The following is a 26,614-nucleotide window of genomic DNA, read 5'->3' on the forward strand; positions in this document are numbered from 1 at the left end:
TGTTTCCCTAATGAACTGTCGCACAAAATATGGACAGACATTGAAGATATTTTGATGTATGCTGTTTGTATCACCATTCCATAGCCTACCTATTAATAAGGAATTACACGTCCAGGTTGCTATTCCTACTTCAGACACCGCAAGGTGCCATGCATCATGGCCTAGTGAAGCGTTCCAATGGAATTTGAATAGGAGTTTGAATAGGGTGTGTGATAATAATCAATGGTCAATGCATTCGTAAGCCTTTTAGTTTGCTTATTGGTACAATCAAGCAGCGCAATTCCGAAAAGGATGGCTATTCGATGTAACTTTGATGACACTGGACTGCGACGACTGCAGCTTTCACTTTCAGTTTTGCTGTGTCTGCAGATGGGCTAGACTACTACCGTCACTGCATAGCGTTCGTTTGCTTGCTGTCGACAAAACGCTAAAATGTCCGGGAATTACTGGAAAACATTTTTTTTTTCCATGTTTGACTATAAGACTGAAAAATATATAATTGCCAAGAACAAGACAGTCGGCGTTTTATACAGACTTGTACAATTATTCATCATTGGATACATTATTGGGTAAGTGACTCGGCATGTTCTGTCTACTTACTTGACCTGCTTAAGTCTAAATGACAGAAAAAGGTAAATAATAGGCTACTCATCGGGAGCCTACACATAGCCGAACTGACATAACATTTCAAATTGAAAGAAAGATTAGGCTACATATAGGCTACTTCTGGATCGCCTGTCGTGTCACCAGAATACTTGATACAGATGAATGATTCATGAATCATTGACTGACTTGGCCACCTGTGCACAAACACACTTTTTGCATGATCAGAAAACAATAAGTTACTTATTTTGTTACCTAATGCTTAGACGTCAGTCTGGTAGATTACTGTCTTGGCTCAATGTTAAAGTCCTAGTATCCTTCATGCAGAAGTCCATCTACTACACTTTTGGATTAATTTGAATCTAGCTTTTTGAACCCCCCAATTGTCGTCTCCTGAAAAGGTGGGTTTTCCTGACCAAGAAGGGCTACCAAGAAACAGAAGAATCCATCCAGAGTTCTGTGATTACTAAACTGAAGGGTGTGACTGTCACTAACACCACAGAGTCTGGGCTACTGGTTTGGGGGCCTGAAGACTATGTCATTCCTCCTCATGTGAGACCAACCTTTCCACGTGCACTGTTCAACAAAGCTATAGCCAAATATAGACACAATTTGCTTAATCTGCAACAAATGGCAACTTTTGCTTTACAAGGTCAAATTGTTCACACATCTGTCTATTTTTCCAGGGTGATGCAGCACTATTCATTGTAACTAACTTTATAGAAACACCAAACCAGAAGCTGGACTTCTGTGCTGAGGTAAGAACCTTTCCTTTAGAGCTGTGGTTCAATATACTTAAGCTACTCTTAACCTTCACCCAATCAGGTGACAGGGGTGAGATTAGCCACAATCTCGCAATGTGGATCGCAATGTTTTAATCTCCACATCTTTCATCACCCCCTGAAGCAAAGGATGGTGAGTCCCCAAACTGGAGATACAGGTCCAAGAACAGAAACTCTTTAGCTGCTTCTCCATGTCCTCCAAGTACATATGTCTTAATTAGATTAGCAATGAAATATCTTATTTATGAACACTGTAAAAAGTAATATGCCTTTAGCTATCTGAGGCACTGTCTTCAGCTGAGAGAAAGACATGTGTTGTGTAAACACTCCCACGTTCTCTGTCCATCAGAGAGAACATTGCTGTCACATTGCCGCCAACGTCCTTAATACACTTAGTAATTATTTGGGCAACATTGCCTCCGACGATTGCTAGATTTTTGGGTGAAACTGCAGTTTTATATTAATAATGGCCAACATTGTGGTATCCGTGGAAATTTGATTGGTTTCATCACATCTTGGGAAGTTTTGGGCAATTTATTTAAAAAACAGTATCTGTTATCTGCTCCTAGTCCTGGCCCAACCAACTAACAACCATACAACCCTACAAAGACCAAAGTCCCAATAATTATCTACACTGGGAGTACCCACACCTCGCTGCATTTACATGTAAAGCTTCTCTTTACTACCTTGTAACAGAGATAAGGTTCTGTTTACAGTAACGTAAATCTAGCCTACTAACATGATGAAAGTCTTTGTATTTGTTCAACCAGATGGTGTCTGTTTTCAGAGCTTCAAGGTGTTGGACGGCCTCTGCAGGGCAAATGAGGACTGTGTGAAGGGAGAAACGGTTGTTGCCGGTAACGGTAGGAAGCCAAACAAACTCCTGAGTGGGATTACTGTGAAGCTTTAGATTAAAATGGATTAACCTTTCATTTAATTTGACTGAACAAAATGTTATGTAGTTAATTAAAGTCCATTACTTGTAAAGACCATCACCTTGGTCGTGATGAGTTCATTCTATTTTCTACCAGAGGTGGGACTGGAAGTTGCACCTTCAAACTTTTTTATGATGCTGCAGGTGTTATGAGTGGTCAATGTTTAAAAAGGGATAGGAACTCTACTGGTACGTGTGAAATATATGGCTGGTGTCCTGTAGAGAGAAAGACCCAACCACAGTAAGGAAACACACAAGCACACTCATAAAACACACAGTCTCTCACTCAATAGTAGTACTATTAGTATAAGTAAATGTCTCATTTCCTGTCTTGTTGGTATATTTATTACCAACTCATTTTCATTTAATTTTATTACAGGGGCCCTATATTAAGAAAAGCAGAGAACTTCACTATTTACATAAAGAATTTCATCAGATTTCCAAAATTTTCTTTCTCAAAGTAAGTCGTCTGAAGTGAAGTAATTGTTATTCACACTATGACAAATCAGTAGTCTCCACTATGTTGTTCTAACACTGTAATTTTTAGATCCAATGTTCTGGACACATCTAACGATTCATATCTAAAAACATGTCTGTATGACGAGGTCCTCCACCCCTACTGCCCTATATTCCGCCTGGGAGACATTACAAACCGAACGGGACACAGCTTCCAAGACATGGCCTTGAGAGTGAGTTTCACGGGATGTTGAGAGTTCAGAGATTAACACACATTTACCAGAAATAAGTGTTAAACCATTAGTGAGCAATGTAACAGAAAATATTGTGTGAGTGGCACAGATGGAATTGTTATCTCCCTTCCTTTCTCACTGATCCGGGATTGAACTCTGGTCTGCAGAGTCACGCATGCAGTGACCACCGTTTATTTAAAAAGAAATGCTTCAGCCACCTACTCCACGGAAAATCTAGCAATTTGATTACACATTACTTAATTTCAACTCTGTTACATGGGTGCTGATTTTCTGCCCCACTCAGGGTGGTTCAGTAGGCATTCTGATAGAGTGGAATTGTGACCTTGACAAGAGCTCCTCTAAATGCCATCCACGCTATCGTTTCACTCGCCTGGACATCAGTGCTTCCAGTGACTCCATTACATCAGGTTTCAACTTCAGGTAACCTGTCGTGCCAAAGGTAGAAGTACACAACCGTACATGCACAATACCCAATAATAGATTGAAAACATTTCTTAGGAAAGGATAAATATTATGAATACATAACACAATGTAATGCTGCTAAACAAAACTGTTAAATCCTTTCATTGGACCTATCCTTGTTTTGACTTCATAGACATGCTCGCTATTACAAAAATGCTGCAGGGGAAAGCTACCGAACTCTATTTAAAGTGTACGGTGTCCGCCTAGATATTATGGTGAATGGAAAGGTATGAACTAGAAAACGTAAGGAATTTTTATTTAAAGCTGCTCTTATATAAAATGCTGGCCTTGTTTCATGGTGTGGTCGCTTTAATACATTGTACATAGTCATTTTACTCTTCTATTTTCTCTAGGCTGGGAAGTTCAGCATAATTCCTACGGTTATCAATATAGGCTCAGGAGTCGCTTTGATGGGTGCCGTAAGTGTTACATTACCCAAGTTTCGATTATAAACGTCCAAACCCACAGGAAGTCATAATCTAAGTTCAAAGTGTTGTGTTCAGTTATAGCATGAACAGTTATAACTCCACACCATATGGGTAGGTACATAATACACAGAGTGAATATTTTGACATTATTATGTTGCAGGGAGTGTTCCTCTGTGACATGGTCCTGCTTTACCTCATGAAGAAGAGTGAGTTCTACCGAGAGAGGAAGTTTGAAGTGCCTAGGTAAGTTATGATGTTATGTGTAAAGATGTTTTGAAATAATTACTTGTATTAAGTTATTTACCCTGTCTTTCCAAAGGAAAAATAAAAGTCTAAAAAACCATAACAAAATAGAGGACACAAAACGGCTGGAACAGCAACAGCTCACTGACCTATCACCAGAGACATAGTAGCCATGATGGCTCAACGTCACCTATCCTATCACCAAAGGCTTAGTTGTCATGGTAGCAACTCAGCGAAGAATCAACAGTGGCTACTTAAATTTGGCTGCAACTATATCACTATCTTAACACCTCAGACAAAGTTATTTGTCCGATACTTGAGACAAATAATGCTTGTACACACTGGTATCAGACCACTGACCTGGAGCAGGCCAAAATGCTAAAACAGGACTGGAAAGGAAACATTTGACAATACATTGGATTGAAGTGATGATGGATACTTTTATGGATGGATACTAGTATTTTTCCATTGTGGATAAGCTTTCAACATGCTGACCTCACCATTTTAAGCAGCTGCATTCTTGAGTTATATGTTTTTCTCTGGATTTTCAATTATTTTTGTTTCTGTGCTGTCTCCGCTAGTCTTAAACTCTATGCTCTTCTGATTGATCACTTTAATTGTGAGACACCTTATCATTTTGGACAAGTACTGTATTGATAAATACAAATTATTACAAAAATCATTTTTGAAATATTTGACCATTTTATTATTTTCTTACAAAGTTGATGAAAGGTAGCCTTGTAGGCGGGTACTCTGTTGAAGTTTAAAACTATTGGATCTGCCCAGAGCCACTCTGATCTGCTATAACCAATCGCTAGCGTTCGCCTTAGCCAATTCCTTCACCACTACTGTAACAGAGCTAGCTGCCGTAGCTGGAAAATCAGACTGTTCCTGAACCCCGTGGGGAGGAGGGCCACAACATCATGGCCACCAACAAAACTCTAGCCTGGCTGCCAGCCCAACTTCGTCCCGCCCACAAGAAAATTTGGTCGGGAAGTTGGGTCTGGAGGGTCTCGTATTGGGGACAACTACAGAAAACCAGAATCTGGGCGGACCAATGAAATTGCCAGGGCGGGCTTTATACGATGATGGACAGATGATCAACAGTAACGTAATCACCCACGTCACAAAAGAGCGCTTAAATTGAATTCGTTTTGAACAAACATGGCTACCGCTGGAGATCTGGGATGTTATGATTCTGCCATCGAGTCTGTCTTAGAAGACATCGACAGCGCATTAATTTTGAAAGAGGAACAGAGAAACGCAATCAAGGCATTTGTCGATGGAAAACATGTTCTTGCCGTCCTTCCTACGGGATTCGGTCAAAGTTAACATACTACGTTGCTCTGATTGGTTGTAGATCTATCCAATTGAGCGAAGAGGCATTTGTTTTCCAGGTTCGTTTGAAACACACCCCATAGTCACAGCCCAACGGAGAGTTCTCAGACTCATATTCTGACTAGAATTATGAGTATGACAACGCCAGGCTAACAAAACTCAGCAAAACTTGTTCTTGCTCTTGCTTATTATTATTTTGCTTATTATAGATATTCGGCAGTGTTGCCACAACGGGCCGAATGGCTTCGCTCGCATCTTTCTCCGCCGCCATTACGGAACTACAACACAAACTAGCACACGACAGCCACTCCCCTCTGTTCGTTGATTGGCCGGTAGAAAATCAACCGGAGACATCTGACTTACTTACCTCATGGCCAGACCTAGTACAGAAGCAAAATCAAAATTGAGCGTAAGTACGTAGGAGGGCAGAGCCAGGCTAGATGAAAGGGGCTCCTCAACTGTGAAAGGCATTTCCTTCACTAGTTACCTGTTAAACAGGTACTGTACCTGAGCATTTAACACACACCCATTAGCCAATAGTCCATTTTACTCTTAAAATATTAGTAATGCCAACGTTTCATAAGGCCAAAATGTAATGTTTTTTTTTGTTTAGTTTAGTTAAGTTTAGTTAAGTCTTAAATCCAATAACCAACTAAATCCAGCTGTTACAAAGATCACTAGATAAATTAGTCTTGCCAGACTTTATAAAGGGTATAAAACATTACTGTCATAGCCAGTTCCTGCCTTGAATGTAGCTTTTTAAATGCTATTTTAAGCCATTAACAAATCGTCAGTTGAGTGTGTGTATTCAGTTCACAACATTGTATGATGTAACAATACGCTTTTGCATAGTAGATCATATTAATGGAAGATGATCAGTTTTCAGTCCTATCAGGTATTACTGTAAAATGTGTGTGGTACCATGTTTCCTTACATTCAGAAGGTATGTTTTACTACTGGAAAATCTTGATCCTCTATAGAATACCCTGTGGTAAGTGGGAGGAGCATAACCAAGGTAACATCCATCCCGAGTGAATTACCAGTTCCTACTTTATCACCCGACAACAGCAGCAAACCTTTAAAACTCAGTTGACAATTGGTTAACAATTAGACATTTGAATAGAGCAACACGGTAGAAGAAGCTGGATTTCTGTTCAAGACTTCAACATCATGCACCTAAACCCCACTCAAGACTGTCTTGGCAAAAAGAGAGATATTACAAATGACACAGAAGACATAGAGGATACAGAGGATGATGATGTGGATAACAATGGCAGTAAGCTGCTTGATGTTGTGGGGGGTGATGCAAGTCATCCCCCAATGGATTCTCCCATTCCTGTTCCGAGCAGGTAAGCTCGAACTTGATCTTGAACCAGTTTTTCCCTGGTGGTGCGATGGTATGTTTGACATATAATTATCTCTGATCAATGTTTAACTGTTGGATCTCTATAACAAATATAGCAATGGCACAATGTCTTAAGGTATATGGACTGGTTAAACAAGTTCAACTGTTTAAACATAAAAACAAAAACTTATCAAACATGGTGTCATGTTACAGTGAAAAAAGATGACCCTCCTTGTCATGACACCCATGTCCCCACCCTTTACTTTGCATTATTCACAGTGTGAATATACGGTGTATCCCATTGTGTACTTTGTATAACATAAGAACATGTCGGTCTCTACATTGCAGAGACAAACACAATACATTAAATATGGAACGTTTGTTTGGGGCAGCATCAAAAGGAGATGTCTGTCTTTTAAATGGATTCCTGGAGTACTTTCAACTTACAGGGAAACATCTTACAGACAGAGAGTTTAAAGGTGAGACAGTCTTGCCTCTAGGAAACTATTGCCTATGGGCATATCACACTAAGGTGTATGATATGGCTGAGCGGTTAGGGAATCGGGCTAGTAATCAGAAGGTTGCTAGTTCAATTCCTGGCTATGCCAACCAAATGATGTTGTGTCCTTGGGTAAGGCACTTCACCCTACTTGCCTCAGGGGGGAATGTCCCTGTACTTACTGTCAGTCGCTCTGGATAAGAGCGTCTGATAAATGACTAAATGTAAAATGTAAATGATATTTGAATAAGATACCTGCCATCTAACCATCTAAAATGTCATGCATGAGTTTAGATCCAACAAATGGGAAAACAGCTCTTCTGAAGGCCCTCTTGAATCTGAAAGATGGCAAGAATGACACTATAGAAACTCTTCTGGAAATTGCAGAGATAACTGGGGGTTCACAAGTTTTAAAAAACTTTGTAAATGCTCCCTACACAGACATTTATTACGAAGGTAGGTAAATCTATGAAATCTGCAAGGTCTGCATGAAAGGGTATTTTGACGCAGGTTTTGCATTCTCTTAGTCAAATGTAATTGGTTATTTGATATGTCTATTCATCTATGAGTGGGACTATTACATTATGTACATGTATATTTTGTCTGGTCATGCCTGAGCACACTCATTCCTATTTTGCAGGTCAGACAGCTCTTCATGTTGCTATTGAGAGACGAAGCTTTCACTTAGTGAAACTTCTGGTTGAGAAAGGCGCCGATGTCCAGGTCAAAGCCTCTGGCAAGTTCTTCCAGCAATATGCAAAGCCTGGTTTTTATTTTGGTGAGTGTTATTAATGTTATGTATTATTAGTAAGTAAACCAAAAATTGTGTACTGTATAAAGGGCTGTCTTGATACTGATGTGCTAATCAGTCAAGTTTGTTTTAAGACAAAAAGATGAGATGAAGCTACAATTTAGTTTGTATAATAATTACCTTAATACTTTCTCATGTTCGGGCCCTTACGTCCAATAGGTGAGCTTCCTCTGTCTTTGGCAGCCTGCACCAATCAGCTTGACATTGTGTCCTATCTCATGGAGAACCCATACAGCACCGCTGACCTGACTGACAGAGATTGTCAGGGCAACACAGTCTTGCATGCACTGGTCGCCATAGCAGACAACACCCCGGAAAATACTGACTTTGTCACAAGAATATATGATGAGATTCTTATACGGGATGCTAAACTGGGAAAGGAAAGGGACAGCAAAACAAATGACAAAATCAAACTAGAGGATATTGAAAACAACCATGGGATGACTCCTTTAAAGTTAGCCGCCAAGACAGGAAAGATTGGGGTATGTGTGCCAACACCCAAATATTTTAGGTGTATAACATTTAACTGTGTGCAGCTGTTTAATGTCAACTTGAAAAAATAGGTCAACTTGTTAGTCCACACTCCACATAGCTGTCGCTGTGGATCATCAAGTTAATATGATGATGAGGAATTTACAACCCACATCAACTTGTTGCAGAATGCCATCTTGTCACATACTGTATCCATCAAAAGACAATTAATAAAGACATTTGTAATGAATGGTACAAAGTTCACATACCTGTGCTGTGTTTAAGGTTAATGCAGCCTTGCTTACCTGTTGTTGGCCAGATTTTCAGACACATGGTGCAGCGTGAGTTCACAGAGGAAGAGACCAGAGACCTTTCCAGGAAGTTTACCGAGTGGGCCTACGGACCCATCCACTCATCCCTGTATGACTTGGAGTGCCTCGACACCTACGAGTCAAACTCGGTGTTGGAGATTATTGTCTACGGCAGTGGGATTCCGGTACAAGCACATTACAGGCACATCTGTAATAAGTGAAAGATGTTGAACAAATGTGTAAATTGGAGACCAAGGTTATAGAAGTAGTAGTAGTACTAATACTAGTAGTACTTTTTAATGCCAGAATGTCTGATTTAGTTGAGTTGAAAGAATGGGATAGAATAGGCTTATGCTCCATAAATCTCTCTGTGGAACGTCACAGTTGATTTGTTTACATATTTCCAACCGACAATTTTAAGTTATTGGTGACAGTTGTATACTACTTCAACATTTCAACATACCTGTTTGTTTTAAAATGTTTGAATCTCAGAATCGCCACGATATGCTGGAAACAGAGCCTCTACACAGACTTCTTGAGGAGAAATGGGATATTTTTGCCAGTAAGATGTTTTTCGTCAATTTTATAGTTTACATGGTATACCTGGGTATCTTCACAGCTGTGGCCTTTTACAGAAAGGAAGGACAGGTAACTCAAAAATACATTAAGCCACATCAATAGTACTAGCAGTAGAAACATTATCATTTGATTATCTGAAACTTGCCTTTGTTAATTGCAGCCACCATTTCCTGTAGAAGACACACCACTTGACTACCTTCGTACTGTTGGCGAGTTTATTAGTGTAATAGGTGCAATATACTTCCTCTGTAAAGGGGTGAGTATATTCTATATTACTATAGCCTATATGTGGCTTCAAATTAAAAACAAAATCTTATATTTCTAATCGATATCAATTATCCACAGATAATTAATCTAAAAAGAAAACCCCCAAACTGCCAGGCTTTGTATCTTGACGGATTTTGCGATATTCTATTGTGAGTATCCCCCCAAAATCAAGCAACTGATATGTATATGCAGTCCCTCATTAGTAATATCCTGACCTCTTCCTTAGTCTCCTGCAGGCTGTGCTCCTTCTGGTCTGTGTGGTTTTATATGTCTGTGGTCAGACAGAATATGTCGGACCTCTGGTGCTTTCACTTGCCTTCTCCTGGATCAATCTCCTTTACTTCACCAGAGGGTCTAGACACATGGGAATCTACAGTGTCATGATGCAAAGGGTAAGTTAGAAAAAGTAAAATAATTTTACATTGGGAATACAATTACAATGTTGTGAAATTACATGTTTGTATTGTGCCTGTGCTGTTTCTCTTTCAGATGATCATGGGGGACATTGTACGATTTCTCTTTGTCTATATCGTCTTTCTTTTAGGTTTTTCTATAGGTAATCACAATCTTCCAAACAATTTGTGTAAAACTCTCACAAGGTTGGATACCAAGATATGCATTGCTATGTTTCCATCTGTTCCCAGCTATTGTGGTGCTAATTGAGGAGAATCCACCTCTCCGATCTCTGTCAAGGAAAGTGGGACTTCGTTCTGAAATCTGCATGAGGCCAACCTATAACAACATAGGCTTTACCACCCTGGAGCTGTTTAAGTTTACCATCGGTATGGGTGACCTGGAGTTTACTGACCAGGTCCAGTATAAGGAGGTGTTCTACATTCTTCTAATCTCCTACATTATCCTCACCTACATACTGCTGCTCAACATGCTCATAGCCCTCATGAGTGAGACTGTCGAGAAGATCTCCAGAGACAGCGAAAGCATCTGGAAATTACAGGTAAAGGTACCAAGTCAACATTAAAGTGATTCTTTTGATATTTTCTTGTGAATATTTTTCAGTGGAAAAATGGAAGAACGAGTGCCTCTTTACCTGCTAATAATCTCTGTATTGTGATTTGCATTCACAGAGGGCACATACCATCTTAGACTTAGAGAGAAGCCTTCCCAAGTGCCTCAGAAAAAAACTGAGGTCGGGAGTGGTGAAGAAGCTTGGAGACGTCCATCGCAGGTTTTTCCGGTAAAGTGTCCTGTACAATCAAAGATGGAGTGGGTGTGGTTACAGTTAAGTAGGCTAACATGTAAAAATGACTTGTTAAAAACCAGGGTAGAAGAAGTCAATTGGAAGAAATGGCGGACAAACCTGGGAATCATAAATGAGGAAGATCCTGGGAGTTGTGAAATTACCAAATTACACTCCCATGAAAACACTGAGCAGCAAGGTATGGTGATCTTTGATTCTAATTCTCTAAATATCTGTACATACTAAGAAATATGTAACTTAAAATTACTCAATTGAATGCATTTACAGGGAATCAACTGCGACTAAGTCCTTTACTGAAGAGGTTCAGCTTCAGGCAGAATCAAGGACAAAATAGACAAGGCTACATTACTGCCAATGTTTGAGGTCACCCAGTCAAATATTAGACCGTTTTGGGCCCCACAATTTATTTGAAATGTAATTAAACTTTTTTCCTTGTGTGTTTTATGCAATTATCTAAAAGCATCTCGTTTAAAACAAGTTTTATATTACTAGTTTATTATCTTAGTTTTGTATCTGCATGAGTAGCCCACAAGATACCGTTGTCTCAAGTTGACTCCATATCAAAATTAAAAGTATAACAAACGTACTGCATTTGCTTCAGACTTCACTCAGTTGTAAAAAATAAAGAGTCTTGGACAAAATACCTTTTGAAACTGCAAACTTTATTTTGGTAAGGGGGAGAATGTTTTTGTGCAAGACGTTTCCTTAAGGATAGGCAACTGGAATAACATCTTTAAGTACAGAAAGTGAGCTCCCCCACTGTCATTCAGGTCACATCTAGACCACTGAGGAGATAAATGACAACCTCAAAACATACTCAAAATGTCTTGCTTTACCTATAAACTGTCCAAAGGACAGTACCAGTCCCATTTTTCCACCCATACAATATGTGAGTCTGGGCTTTGGACCAGGGTTGTGGGAGTGGTGGCCTGGTCCCTTCGGTCAGTAATTTCAGCAGCAACAGTTTCAGACTCTCTAAAGTGTCTGGAAATCGTGGCACACTTCATTCCATGACACAGTTTCAGTAGTTAGAGTAAGTAGCTTGGTCTTAACAGTGGATAGTCCACTACTATGTAGGTTTACACACCTGTATGCAAGTACCTTGGCCTCACACATCCTGGCACAAACACACCAATTCTGTGCCCACTTTTGAGCCCTTTGGAGGCACTTCATATGAAACAAATGATAGAACCTGACTGTCTTGGGCTGTAACATGGCAGTAGAAACAAAACAGGTATATCATGTAAATTGCTTGGTTCACTGCAACAACAGTCAGCCCCTTCCACCATAAATATTCTCACATTTCAAAAAGGTAAGAGACTCAACCCATCAATAGGAACTTTTATTCCACTAGTACAACTCACACATCATTACTAAACACACACACACAAATCACACTAGTGTGTGTTTAGAATGGAATTCAATAGCAGCTTCAAGGGCCAGGCACATCATAGACAACAAGAAAGTCACAACATCCATGGCCATCAAGGAAGACAGCCCAACCCATAAGGTTAGAGTTGCAAGCCATTCAATTTGCATTTCTTGCTGAGTGCAGCCAGTTTTGAGACCTCAGATTGCATTGTCCTTGTGTCTGATATGCTTTATGTATGGCACCTATGAGGAAATAAAACATATGGCTTCAGGATGCAGTGGTCCAGAAAATAAATTAAGTAACTAAAATCTGGCTATATGTCAAGTAAAACAACTGAAGAAAGGTAGTCTGGGGACCAGTATTACAGCTCAGTGCTACACATCTATAAAACTCTGCTAAATACTATTCATATTTAACCCTTTAAAAACACTAGTTTTATGTTGCAAATCAACAGTGACTTAAAATAAAGAAATTTGCATTAACAATCACTAATATTATGACTACTTTCCATATCAAGCTCTGCACCACACTTGATTTCAAGTTCAGCGTAGAGAGTAAATTAACATATCCGGTATAGAGAGGGCAAGTAAAATGTAAGGCTATTTTCAAGAGATAAAGGACGAGAAAGCAAATGGGCTGAACAACAATGAGGTTCCAGGCAAGGTAGACTTGGGAACAGAGGAAATCCACCAAGCATGGCGTAGTTACCTGCATGAAGGGACTGACTACGCTTCCTTTTTTTATAGGTAGAAGGTAGACAGGACTAGTGCTTCTGGAGAAATGCCTTAATACAACACACAGGCAGGTGACCTACTCTGGGATTTGTAGGCTTTTCTCAAATGGAAAACCTTTCTGCTCCTGCATGAACTGTTGTACTTGCATGCTTGCAAGTAATACACCTGGTCTTCTCACACACACGCACACACACACACACACACAGACACACACACATCCAAAGTGGTGAGAAAGGCTACGCATCTCATCTATTTCACATGATTCTTAGACATTGAATGCCAACAATTTAGTAAGTAGTGTTTTCCTTTAGCTAATGTTGATCATAACATTTCCATCCAGTCGACACGTTCACTATACCAGAAATTCAAGTAAAAATGTTGAACTGAAGAATTAAAACAGTCTTGCAAAAACATACATAGGCTTACCATTTCCAAAGCGATTTTGACTTAAGGTTTATCAACACACAAGACACTATGGCTCTAGCACATTAATCTAAATTATGAGGTTGTGGGAATTGTTTATCAGTTGCTCTTTAAATCAAGAGAGCATCTGGAAAATTAGCGTGATTGACGTTCAAAAATGCCCCATTGACAAGGTAACTCCAATAGGTGCATAAAATTATATACTCTCCAACATGTTTATGTCTACTATGAAAATCTTATAGATTATTATGAATGTAAACATAGGGAAAGGAAAACATACCAAGATCCTGTCAGTGGGAAGTTGTAGTTGAAGGCCACAAATATTGTAAAAGGTAGATCTATGTCACCCATGGAATATTTCTACTGACCATTGTAAGGGATTACAAGGTTTGATCTGGATTCGGGAATTTGCCATAACCCCCAGGATATACAAAGGATGTCCACCCTCCTTGTAATAGTGGGAATCTCATAATTGGAGTAACAATCTAAACCCATAATCTAATACCACGGTTCACATACCTTAAGACCTGAGGACTATTTTATCAAACAAAACCTGGCAGCTGTCAATCAAGAGGTGGGCAGAATAATCAATTGATTTGTTGCAAGATGGAGAGCAAACATAGGTACACCTAAATGGAGCTTTGGGAGGAAGGCAGCTAAAACAGTAGAAGAGTTGACTTCAAGCTTTATCTATAGCCTGTGTGATGAGCATGGACGTTTCTACCATTGCTAGGCTCAGCAGCCCTACCCATCGGAGGCCTATGCATCTTGCCCGTCACACCCAGGTTCTGCTCACGGAAGCAGGGGGCCTGGAACTCCCCACCAAGGTACTCCACATTTTGCATCAGCTTGATCTGGGCAGGGGGGGCACCCCTGAATTGTGGCCCAGGTGTGCAGTCCAAGGCAGGTGCTCCTTGTGCTCCCTGGAAAGCATGGGGGAGGTCTTGAGGACCTGAACCATTGTTGTTCGGGCCCGGCAGGACCCCACTCCAGGGTGGCTGCATGTAGTGCCCGTTGGTGAAGGGCATGTCAGGGAGCTTGACAGGGGGCGAGGATGTTGGTTTGTCTGTACTGTGTCTTAGAGGGAACGACTGAGACGCACACAGCTTGTGCGGGTAGCTGAGGTTCTTGGTTGGGAAACCAGGCCCTGTGGGAGCCTCCAGCCTAGGGTTCTTGCAAGGGTGAGCCCCCTCTGGAGCGCGTTGCATGTGAGCCAGTTGGTGTTGATTCCAGGAGCGCTGTTGTTGCTGCTGCTGAAGCTGTAAATGCTGTTTTTGTTGTAGCTGCTGTTGCTGCTGCTGCTGTTGCTGCAACTGCTGATGCTGCTGCAACTGCTGATGGTGCTGCTGTTGTAACTGCTGCTGCTGTTGTTGTAACTGCTGCTGCTGTTGTTGTAACTGCTGTTGCTGCAGTTGCTGTTGTAACTGCTGCTGTAGTTGTTTATGTTCAATGTCTGAGTGGAAAGCAGGCATCCTGTTCATAGCGGCCATGTTAGGCTGTGGTGGGATAACAGTGGCAGGGGCGGTGTCTGGGAGACCACCCAATAGGCAGGAAGGTAAGGGCCCCAGTGCGGGATTGTGAGTGGACACCCTGGAGCTGGCGCTGATGAGCAGGTTACGGCTGATAGGGCTTGGGTTTGCAATCTGGCCCTCGCACACCGAAGTGCCGCCCACACTGGCCCGTGCCTGACAAAACTGATTAATCTGGAGCACAATGCTGCTCAAATCACTAGGCCTGTTCTGGTGCAGACTGGCTGCCATGGACAGTGGTATGGTGGAGGTAGATACGGTAACGTTTGGTGGGGCGTCAGCATCCGGCAGCTTCCTGGGTCCGTAGGGGCCAGGCAGGGGCTGCTGCTGAGGTGGGGCATTAGGGGCAGGTCCTGCGCCGGCAGCCTGAGGGAGGGACTGTGACGGCGGAAGGACCTGGGAGTTTGGCAGGCTAGGCTGCTGGGCTGCGTCAGACATATGCCTCATGCCCGGGGCCACTCCTTGTTGCTGCAGCAGAGCTAGCTGATCAGGAAGTGTCTGATGCTGTTGCAAGGTCTGTGGATGAGTGATATGCTGCTGCTGCAGGGTCTGTGGCCGAGGCTGACTTTGCTGTTTCTGTAGAGTCTGGGTGTGGGGCAAGCTCTGTTGCCGTTGTATGCTTTGTGGATGGGCCAGGCTTTGCTGTTGCTGCAAGGTTTGTGGATGGGCCAGGATTTGCTGTTGCTGTAAGGTTTGTGGATGGGCCAGGCTTTGCTGTTGCTGTAAGGTTTGCAGCTGGGACAAGCTCTGTTGCCGCTGTAAAACTTGTGGGTGAGCCATGTTCCTCTGCTGTAGAGTTGGATGGTGGGACATAGTTTGCGGCTGCTGTAAAGTCATGGGGCGAGCCATCCTCTGTTGCTGCTGGAAAGCCTGTGGGTGAGGGAGTCCTGGTTTCTGAGCAGCCATGACCTGAGGTTGAGACAGACCCTGCAAATGGGGGACAGGCTGTGGGAGGTTTAAAGTGCTCTGAGTGACATACTGCCCACTGTGAGGGTTCATGGTGGATTTGGAGAGCAGACGGGCACGGCTACCGTCCACTTCTTTGACAATGCTTTTGGCGGGCACTCGGAGAACGGCCAGGAGGCCCGCTTTGGCGCCGACCTGAGACTGGTAAGGGCTGTGGCGCTGGCTACTGGTGGAGGTGTCAAGCCCGTTAACTGTGCGGCGAATGTGCTTCCTCTGAGGTACTTTGACGCTGTTTGGGAAGATCTTGATGGTCAGTGGATTGTTAGCAACTTTCTTAGCATAGGCATCCAATTCCGCTGGGGTAGGATACTTGACAGATCTCATCTTCTGTGTAGTTTCCCCTAAAGAATTTGTGAAGAAACAATAAGAATGTTGAGCAAATGCAGGGCTCATCAGGAAATTACATTCAATAGAAACTGAACCACAACTGAGACTTATCTATTTATGCAAAAATTGTAGCTTTCTGAGGATGAGAATTTCTGTGAATGGCAAGCATAGCATAACCAAAAGAAAGGAAAAATTGCTTACATTTTTGAAGTCCAGTGTTCATCTGCGTGTGGGAGAGAAGTCGGTTGACAGGATAACCTGATGCTGGCAGACAGGCCAGCATGTCACACTTCCACTACTGCAACATGGGATACACGCTCCTCACCATGCTGAGAAAAGGACAGTAAAAGGAGGGACAGCGCTGCAGGGATTAATGACTGTTAAATGACTCAGCACTTACTTCTGCCATGTGCATTACTGTGACACTTTAAAAAAAAATGGCAGCCAGTAATCACTTGGCATCAGAGCTCTGTGCTCCAGTCTGCAATAAACAGCCCAAAGCCACTGTGACTGTAGAGATGTAAACGCCTTGCTTTCAAACCCAGCAGGGCATAGACTGCATAATGGCAGGCTACAGGCCAACCAGCTGGCTTGTTCAATCTTGCAGTTTCAAAGAGGACCAAGTCAATAGTTAATCACAACAATTCAGACAAGACTTCCCATGAGCACAAAGGGCTAAGCAATTCTTGTGTTTAATGCGTTTAACTAACTAGTTGTCATTGAAAGCAGTTCAGTGGATAGCTAAGCTATGCGCCTAAATTAAAGAGGAAAAAAATACACAAAATGGCCAACCATAGGGCACAAGCCCTGGCATATGGTGAAAAGGTTGTCGGCTGTTAATGTATAGTTTACAACTATTTGTTTAAATGGAATAACGCAATAACAAATGCAGCAACAGACTGATATGAAAGATCTCGCTTTAATATGGTTTAAGGGCTTCTTACCTTCATAAACTGACGACTAATCAAGACCAAGATAAGACGACTTTACAAAATATTTTACGGATATAATTCAGAGGAAACTAGTCGTTGCCTCGGTAAGATGTTCTGAAGATATGCGTCACGTCAGCAGACCAGCAAATATACGCTAAATTCGACAGGAAGAACGAATTGCACGAAGGAGTTTGGTACTGGCTACTAATGTTATCTTAGTGGCTAGCTCACTAATGACGTTAGTTAATATGATATACGTGATATTGGAATCAGCTAGCAACAGTCAATGGTAACGTAGCTAGCTAGCCAACTAGCTACACACCTCGAGTCACACAGCACTACAAAGCTTCAGACACTTCTTTGTGCCACTGCTATTGCTAACGTTAGCAAGCCTAGCCACCCGGCTCCAGGAAGCTTGCCATCCATAACTGTCAGGAAATTATGTTAAGTAAATTATCTTAAGACACAATACTTACTCCGCAGGTATTCAACATAGAGGGAATTCAAGAAAACATCATTTTGGCGAAGTGATACACCACCGGTATTTTGATTATTTTGGAGGGGTCCCCCGATGCTTTTCGTGTTGCTTTCTGCGGCAGCAACTTTTGTAGCGCATGCGCAACAATACTGGACTTGAGGACCTGCTTTCTACATAATTTGCATTTAGCACTACCGACCGTTTGCCTGTCTGTAAATCATTGCATGACGAACGCACCAGTATCAAAAATTGCATTTAACGCAGTAAAGAAATGTTCAGTTGATTTAGGAAAAAGCATGCAGGTATGCCAAACTTGGCTTTTACCTTTCAACCCATTGTTGAAAAAAACATAAGTATTTGCTCCAATTTTATTAAAATAACAGACAAAAGACTGATATATAGTCATATGTAATATGAAGTTAACTACACATGAATAACATGCACAAACATGCAGGATCAGTCATTGAATGCTCACAATGACCCAAATGACTATAATAAAGTTAGTGAGGTAATATTTTACACTTAACAGGTAAATGGTAATTTTCACACACTTAAACTTTAAGGGTATTTCAACAGATGATATCCTTGAAAAAAAACGAATAATTTGTTCTTGATTGCAAAAAGTGCTGTTACTTTAAATCAAATTTTCAATTTGAAAAAAAAAACTACTCCTTGGTTAATCCTTCAAAAACCATATTCAACTGTATATTCAAAAGAATTCAAATTAAATCAATGCAGGTAACAATGTAACAGCATACATATTTTACTGTGGTACTTCCTTTAAAAGAACATAAACCACATATCTCACAGCCTTGTCTAAACAGAAGTATCTTATAAGTGTAAGATATGAGAGTAAAAAGTATATTTTGAAAAGAGTACTTTACAAACAACAAACAGTAATTTACAGACAGACCTAAAAGGAATGTCAAACATGGCGTAAATTATTTAAAAATATTACTATATAAATTGTAAAAAATAAAATAAAAAACAATATTATAACTGTGTTACATAATATCAAATCAAACAATGTTACAAAGACAGAATCAACATAGTGATTTCTGCCAGGCTCATCATTTTCTACAACAATCTCAACTTCGTTACCAGTAAAATTGATGACTGTTGGTCAATAGTTTAATGGACAATTCATGAATTCCTTAACTAAAGATGCTTTTAGAGCACGTCAACCATTCTTGACTAACATCATCTCCCAAAAATGTTGTCCTTACTCTTCTGGGAATCTAGGCCATGAGTTAAACTGAACTGAGGCCTTTCAACAACTCTCCAGAACAACATACTGCTACTCCAGAAAGCAGAAAATATAATGAGATTAACTCTCTCTTGTAACTCTAATTCATATTATTGGCAATCTTAATAATCAAGTCTGGAAATCAATTACATGGAGACAAATTATCCACTCTAGTAGAGATATGTGAACTTTTGCCAAAAGTGTGTCATGTTTGAGAATGTTGTTTAAGATGATTAATTCTAACCCTAAGACAAAACAGAGTTAAATGTAATCGAATTATTAACAGATATGTACAGTGAGTGAGAATTGCCATAAACCCCAAAATAGATACCATGAGAATGAGACAGATGGCTAGGACAGGGCAACTATATTAGAAACTGGAGATGAGGTATACATAAACAAAAAATATTACCATGCTTATGAAGAGGTACAAATAGATATCCATGTAATTACATGGTTTTTAGTGGCTTCTATGTTTTATTTAAAAAATGATTGAACTCAGATATATATATATATATATATATATATAGAGAGAGAGAGAGAGAGAGAGAGAGAGAGAGAGAGAGAGAGAGAGAGAGAGAGAGAGAGAGAGAGAGAGAGAGAGAGAGAGGAGCAGTGGTACATGCAGATATTCTGGTCCTGTAGAAATTAAGGCACCAGAGGTTTCAAAATATCCACTTGTTCATGAACATATAAAAGAACAAAAATAATTTTCAAGTGTACTGAAGGCAGTCAATGAGAATGCATACAACATCTTTGAGTAAGGTGGATTGTTTTCAGGCTTGAGCACCAGTCATCTTCTGCAGTAAAGGAATCTGTTGAATAGGAACAGAAAGTTGTATTCATGCCAATGGATAACAGGTGAACGGTCAACATCAACAAATTTGCAGAATAACAAAAATCCTGTGAAATGACAAGGCTCGTTAAACCAGTTTTTCTTAGTTATGAGACCATTAATCTGTCTGGGAACTGCTTTGGGGACTCCACACATTCTTACCTTTGTTAGGTCAACTCCAGTTAGGGCGTTAACAGACACAGGAAGTTCAGCCAGGAGGCGATTCACTTCCCCAGTCACACGGTTTCCCTCCCCGCTCAGGATGACGATTTCATTAGTCCTGGACAACGGGGCTGCCACCTTGCCAGCAATCTGTGTGAATGTAGTAAGGCCAGGATTAAAATTACATGCAAGGTGTGTATGGCATTGCATACACACCTTGTTCATCTTGTCACATGATGTGGATGACCTCTGACTTACTGCCACAAATAATGCTGTAAATCTAACAATGGACCTGCCATGAAAGATTTCTGTACTTGGCTTAAGTCTCATAATCATGATATTAGGTATTTTACCTTGGGCAGGGCCTCCAGGACCAGGGCAATCTTGGCTGCTTCTCCGTACTGCAGGTAGGCCTCAGCCTTCAGCCTCATCTTCTCAGCCTCTGCCTTCCCCACTGCCTCTATGGAAAGAGCCTCAGCCTCACCTATCTTCCTGATCTTCTCTGCCTCTGCCTGGGCTGTCAGCACCCTCTTTACTCTGAAATGGATAAGATAATGATTAAAGAGAAAGATCCATTCAAGAGTCATTATCTCTTGAATAACCCATTGGACTGACTTAAATGGATTCCAATGGAGCCTTGGAACAATGGAACAACAAAAGAAGACTGACATAAGTGGAGGTGCATGGGACTAATCACTCACTTCTGTCCCTCGGCCAGCTGCTGCATCTTGTAGGCTTCAGCCTCGGCGGGCCTCTTCACCATGGCGATAAGCTCCTTCTCCGTACGTTGGATCTCCTTCTCTTCAATGATGATCAGCTTCTTTCTCTGGACCACTTCAATCTCAATCTCTTCCAAACGGATCTTCTGCTGCTCCTTGGCTGCCTGTAGTTCGTAGGCCAGCTGGGCCTCTGCTTTCTGTCCCCCAGAGAGAAAGAGAAGACAGAGAGAGCTGATCGTCTATGTTGGGCGATGGGGTCAATGTCAGAGAGATATGGATGTGGTCCACAGTGGGAAGGATAATGACCTAACAAATTAGTATCTTCCAAAAACTGCCTTAAATGAACTGATATTGCTCATTCACTACAGGTATTATTAGGAACTATGACATTAGAAGTCAAAGACAGCTAACTTGTCTTCAATTGAATCAAACCGCAGATGCAGGCATATGCATCAACTTTACTGCCTATATTAGTGTTATTACGGCAAGAATAACAGCCAGAAAAAAACACTTAAGTTCGAACATTCAAGGAAGTTTAATTAATTTAATGGATGTTGGGCTTCTGTGTGTTGGAGATGCAAACCTTGGTGTTGACTTCTTGATTGAAAGAAGCCTTTTGCAGTTCCAGTTCTCGTTTTGAGTCTGCCATTTTAGTGTCTGCCTGGAACTTGATATCCATCATTTCCTTCTTGCACTCAGCTTCCTAGATATCCAGGGAGGAAGAAACCCCATAATGAACAGACGAAGAGCATCAATACAAGTTACAGAGTAAAAAATCACACAAATCAAGAATGACACAACAAAATGAGGATGACCAAAAGATTGAAAATGCAAACAGACTAACCCGTATCCCAGCATCCCTTTCTGCCTCAGCCACACCGATGTCTGCATCCCTTTGGACAGAGGCCGTCTGTGTCTTTCCCAGAGAGCTAAGGTAGTCCAGTTTATCATACACATCCTGCAAAGCACACGTCACAAACAAAGCCTTTTCAATCAACGTCTGGGGCACTGATTACTGAAAAATCAAGAAGTCTTTCCGTTTCAAAAGTGATAACATCTTATTGATTATCACGTGTAGATTAAGAACTGATGGGACAAGCATGATCATCATTAACAAGTAAAGTTGACAGTGCACAGCATTACTACAAGCAGTTCTAAAAATATATATGCTGAAGTAACAAACATGCAGGCATGTGCGATGTCTTTTTGGAAGTGATTTAATGGCTATATTCAATATCTGTATAACCCAAGAGACACTCTGTCTAGCACTAATGTTCCATCTAATGAACTGAACTTATACATCAGTCAAGGAGAGTCTCCTGCCATTTTTTCAAAATCCTTATTTAGGCCTTTAATGCCATTCAGTCCCGTACACAACCCATGAGGGCGGACTGTGCGCTCCCGTCTCTATTAATACCAAATGAACAACAAAGGACATATTCTTCCTACCAAGTATCCTAAATATTTTGTATCTTACAGACAGAACTAGTGTCCTGTATGTGTGACAGGTATGTAACAGACGTGGCCACCAAGGTGGTTCGCCACTCGCTGGGCTCGAACGCACAACCTCTGACTTGCCAAGCGCGACCACAACCAACTACGCCAAAGAAAAGCTAGCTCTTCGTTGACGCGGGTGGCCTGTTACATACCTGAGGAGTGAGTTTCACCGATTCACACCGGTTATATATGCATGGCACACATTTATTTACATGTTTGTACTGGAACCCATATGTTACACGCAATATGGAACTACTATTAATTTCTACATACCGTTTAATTTTAAATATACAAATTGAATGTCTAGCGGGTGTGGAACTTGAACTCCAATACAATGTGTGTACTGTGCAGCATTGCAGAATGGAACTTCACCTCATTGTGCTGAGTGGGATTCAGACCCACGATGTAGGGTGCACAAGTGAGCCAAGAGCTCTGATGTTTGACTTTATTTGACTTGGCAAGATGTATCCGACTAACCTTGATGGTGAAGCTGAGGATCTCTATGCCCATCCTGCCCACATCAGGCGCTGCCACCTCCCGTACCAGTTGGGCAAACTGGTCCCTGTCCTGGTAGATCTGTTCCACTGTCAGTGTGCCTGCATGAGACAAACTGAGTCAAAGCCTCTGTATCTCTTCATGTTTCATATGTGCTTCCAAATGTTACTTTCAATATTTTTCTACTTATACTTGGCTCATTTTTTTTTTAATCCTAGGATGTATGACTTTCAGTAAAGTATCACTATATCAGATCACAACTTGCTGAAAGCAGACAGACACACAACATCTCTTACCAAGAATTGATCGCAAATGTCCCTCCAATGTTTGCAAAACCACTGCCTTAATTTCTGAGACGGATTTACCCAAAAACTGCTCACAGGCAACTGCAAGCAAGTCATGGTCAGTCATGACTTTGACCTGGGGAGGAGATCGAGCAGGAAGTTAAAGATTAACTGTGCCCTGGTAGTGCAAAACATCACTGCCCTTCTTATGTATGTAGACGTGAGTAATTTGAATAAAATGAACACTGAAGACTACTGAGACTAAATGAGCTGATTGGCATTAGAACTGCAACATCAGCAGATCATAACATTGACTGCAACAGAAAATAAATGATGACAGTGTCATTACTTTCAAAACATCATATATATTTCTTATGTTTTTCTAGAGGATTCTTTTATCCAACGTATTGTTTAGAGGTGGAATTTCACCTGGGACTTCTGGATCTGCAATCAAATGCTCTACCATTGAGCAATACCCATCCCCAGAGTATCCCCTTATTTACCAACATAATTAACGAGTTATACCTGTGCCACTCCAGTCACAGTGATGGCAACCCCCTCAGCAGTTTCAACATCCTCACACTTTGGTTGGAGAGTCATAATCTCCAGAGTTATCCTGCATAGGAAGGGGGGTTAAATCAATGAGAGGCAGGTCTTTATTGCAAAACAACTGAGACCGACCTGAGAGGAATTTTGTGAAAAGGTCAGGATTAGAGCTTGTTTTCTTCTTAGAGCACACCTACTGTACACATCTGTTCTGGGGGGTATTCCAGAAAGCTGGTTATGCGACTTAACCGGGTAAGTTAACTCTCCAGCTGACACACAATGTTGCAGCAACTTACTGGCAATATTGCTACAACGCTGGCTGTCATATGAGGAGTTAACTTACCCGGGTATGTTGCATAACCTGCTTTCTGGAATACCCCCATGGAATCTTAAGGATTTATGTTATGTCAACACCACTGATAATTTAGGCAGGTGAGTACTTAAAGATGCTGTAAAGCAAATTCCATGATTTGCTTCTCAGTACATTTATATACATATGAGATGAGTTCCTGAAAGTATGTGCAAATCGCGAAAACTTTGTCGCACTGAAATGTGGAGTTAGACCGTTGAACAGTTTCTCTCCCGTTTTCAGCTCAGGTTTTGTATAGGCAGGGCAAAAACCCAACCTATGTACGTCACAGCGACCAATCTACGTCAGATCACAGATGGTTGCATTCTGTTACTCAGCTGATGGTAAACGGTAAGATGCAAAAACAAAGTAATTAACACATAAAACACTCAGAGACTGCAGGCAGGTCTGTTCTGATATCTGCAATTGATTTAGCTAGTGTTGCTGTTGTTGCTAAATTCAATAAATTTGAGGGGGCGGAGCTTCAGCTCCTTTAGGCGACACGCCCCCCCAGTCTCAAGCAGAGAAGACTGCTGATTTTATCACGATTTCAAAGCCTAATTTAACATACTTGTCAGTGTTTAGTTTTTTTTGGATGGGTAGTTAACAACACATTCTTCTGTGGTGTGATGAACTTAAAACTAATTTTCAATTTCACTTTACAGAATCTTTAACTATGCAAACAGACCTGCCATGGAAAGCTTCCAAACTGTCCCGGGGATTGTTAGCCTAATACTACTGTTCAAAACATGTTTTGCGTGCGTCATCAACTGTTGAGAAATGGTGCATACAATAACTTAAAAAAGACCAAACCAAACTTTCTTGAATGGAACTTGATAGTATCTTATGACACATTGTTAACGAGCCAGTGGAAGCAAGCAACCTATCTCAGCTGCTCAGAATTAGAGTAAAAAGGATGTGTTGTGTACAGTGTGGGACATTTGACCTTTGCAATTTTTCCATCATAAACCTGTAGGAAAATACACTTCACTAATTTCCTATATATTATATTGCCAAGAGCAGTATTGTTTCAAGAGCTGAGCTTGATCTATTATGCATAGCGACAAACCTCAGACCAAAATTATGCGTGTGGGCTTGCCTTAATGGAATATTTGAATGAGGGAAAAAAACTACATATTAAATTACTATTTAAAAAAATAACAACGATTATAGACCATCATCGACAGCCTCACCTTTGAGTGTTAGAGACCAGGCACCATGCCCAGGCCCAGCCCCCTACCATGTAGGTTTTGTTATCTGAACCACAACATCCACCTGAGGAGAGAAGCATACACAACATGAGTGTCACCAAAACAGCCGACTAATAAGATTTCTTGAATTGTGATAGTAGCCTAATACTGCATTACATTAACTGTCTTGCATAAAAAAAGGAGTTACGTGAATTATTTGCTTGATAGTGCTGACCACGCGCAAGACCCGGGAGTGAACCCTCAAAAAGAACCCCATTCTATGCTTGGAAGTCACTTGGAAGTGAGCCAACTGTACTCTGTAGTTACATTCAACCCGCCTATCCTAGGCAACACAACCATTACATGGCCGTACTCACTTTTAACAGTCATTGGGCTTAACCTTTGATTAAATGAACAACAATGTAGGATACACATACTTGTGTGCAAGGGGTTCAACTTGTTTGTTGGCTTGTTTCAATCACAAGCATACAGCCCTAACCAATTGGTTTGCTAACTAGCTAGTAACTAGTAGCAACATGGAGGCCAACACTATTTTACATAAGAAAATACACACTTAGCTAGTGAATGGGACTCGTGAAGAGCACTGTACTGGCCTATTAAGAATTGGTAACTACAGATACACATAGTTGTGGGTACCATACTGTAAAATTGTCTGTGCTAGCTATACGTGCTATATATGAGGGCGTATCCAGACCAAATGCTAGAATTAATAGTCTGAAGCATATGCTAGCTAGCTCTACATTAAGGGGAACACCTACCAGAAACAACAAGAGCTTCATTTGGTCCGACTGTAAGACAGGCACCCATCTTCTTTTGAGATATTTCCACACGAATTTACAAGAAAATGTTGTGTCGTGTAGAGTTAGTCTATAAATTAGGTAACTCTATCGCAAAATGCTGTAAAAAAGATAGCTTTACAAGGCGTATTTGTTTTTGGCTAGTCTAGAGACCTCCTGCTTCCGCACAAGACCGTCGAAGTCCCCGCCCTACAACCAGACAATGACGTAACGTTTGTCACTAATAGTAACAGGGGTCTCAAACTCAATTTGTTTTGGGGCCACTGCTGGTACTGTCGTTTCTTAGGAGGGTCACTTCAACATTCAGGTAGCCTACTAAAAGAAAGCGCAATAATAACAATAGTAATAATAAAATTCACTTTCTTATTTCCATTTGCCTAGCCTATACATTTTTCTTAATGGGCCTACTTAACAAGAAAATCTACCCAGCAGTTTCAAGTTCAAGTCTTTTATTGTCAGATACACAGAACCACACAAGGTCAGACTGGGCACTGCAATTCTTAGGACAAGACAACGCAAAGCAACCTGGCATAACATAGGCACAGAAGTACACAGAACATAGATTACATCTATGATAAGCTAACATATAGTAAACCTCCTAATATACAAATAATATACAATATTCAATACAGTATACTAAACCTCTAAATACACATAATACACATAATAACCTATACTAACCTTATAAACCTAACCTAAGACAAGTGAAG

The 26,614-nt window shown here is 41.0% G+C and overlaps 4 protein-coding genes across 4 annotated transcripts; 2 read left to right on the top strand and 2 right to left on the bottom strand.

Moving 5' to 3' along the window:
* Positions 1-176: 176 nt before the first annotated feature.
* Positions 177-5,294, top strand: p2rx8 (purinergic receptor P2X, ligand-gated ion channel, 8). Its single transcript, XM_067246016.1, has 12 exons — positions 177-569; positions 1,005-1,155; positions 1,290-1,361; positions 2,173-2,248; positions 2,464-2,560; positions 2,699-2,779; positions 2,867-3,008; positions 3,313-3,449; positions 3,625-3,718; positions 3,845-3,910; positions 4,080-4,162; positions 4,239-5,294. The coding sequence occupies exons 1-12, from the start codon at positions 433-435 to the stop codon at positions 4,327-4,329; spliced, it is 1,227 nt and encodes a 408-aa protein (XP_067102117.1). The 5' UTR covers positions 177-432; the 3' UTR covers positions 4,330-5,294.
* Positions 5,295-6,446: 1,152 nt separating this feature from the next.
* Positions 6,447-11,608, top strand: LOC136951535 (transient receptor potential cation channel subfamily V member 1-like). Its single transcript, XM_067245990.1, has 15 exons — positions 6,447-6,849; positions 7,194-7,324; positions 7,639-7,800; positions 7,985-8,122; positions 8,315-8,637; positions 8,946-9,122; positions 9,430-9,585; positions 9,677-9,772; positions 9,862-9,932; positions 10,010-10,175; positions 10,273-10,339; positions 10,428-10,738; positions 10,869-10,978; positions 11,065-11,180; positions 11,270-11,608. Exons 1-15 carry the CDS (start codon positions 6,671-6,673, stop codon positions 11,362-11,364), a joined length of 2,298 nt encoding a protein of 765 aa, XP_067102091.1. The 5' UTR covers positions 6,447-6,670; the 3' UTR covers positions 11,365-11,608.
* Positions 11,609-11,645: 37 nt separating this feature from the next.
* On the bottom strand, positions 11,646-17,896 carry fam222bb (family with sequence similarity 222 member Bb). Its single transcript, XM_067246900.1, has 3 exons — positions 17,762-17,896; positions 16,555-16,682; positions 11,646-16,367 (listed from the first exon to the last, which is right to left on the bottom strand). The coding sequence occupies exons 2-3, from the start codon at positions 16,634-16,636 to the stop codon at positions 14,218-14,220; spliced, it is 2,232 nt and encodes a 743-aa protein (XP_067103001.1). The 5' UTR covers positions 16,637-16,682; positions 17,762-17,896; the 3' UTR covers positions 11,646-14,217.
* Positions 17,897-19,586: 1,690 nt separating this feature from the next.
* Positions 19,587-26,069, bottom strand: flot2b (flotillin 2b). Its single transcript, XM_067246876.1, has 11 exons — positions 25,866-26,069; positions 25,090-25,171; positions 23,527-23,617; positions 23,014-23,137; positions 22,700-22,818; positions 21,570-21,683; positions 21,309-21,428; positions 20,708-20,922; positions 20,360-20,543; positions 20,007-20,156; positions 19,587-19,824 (listed from the first exon to the last, which is right to left on the bottom strand). The coding sequence occupies exons 1-11, from the start codon at positions 25,912-25,914 to the stop codon at positions 19,786-19,788; spliced, it is 1,287 nt and encodes a 428-aa protein (XP_067102977.1). The 5' UTR covers positions 25,915-26,069; the 3' UTR covers positions 19,587-19,785.
* Between the last annotated feature and the right edge of the window lie 545 nt (positions 26,070-26,614).

Source organism: Osmerus mordax, chromosome 11 (assembly GCF_038355195.1).
Source record: "Osmerus mordax isolate fOsmMor3 chromosome 11, fOsmMor3.pri, whole genome shotgun sequence".
In the NCBI taxonomy this organism is placed as follows: Eukaryota; Metazoa; Chordata; class Actinopteri; order Osmeriformes; family Osmeridae; genus Osmerus; species Osmerus mordax.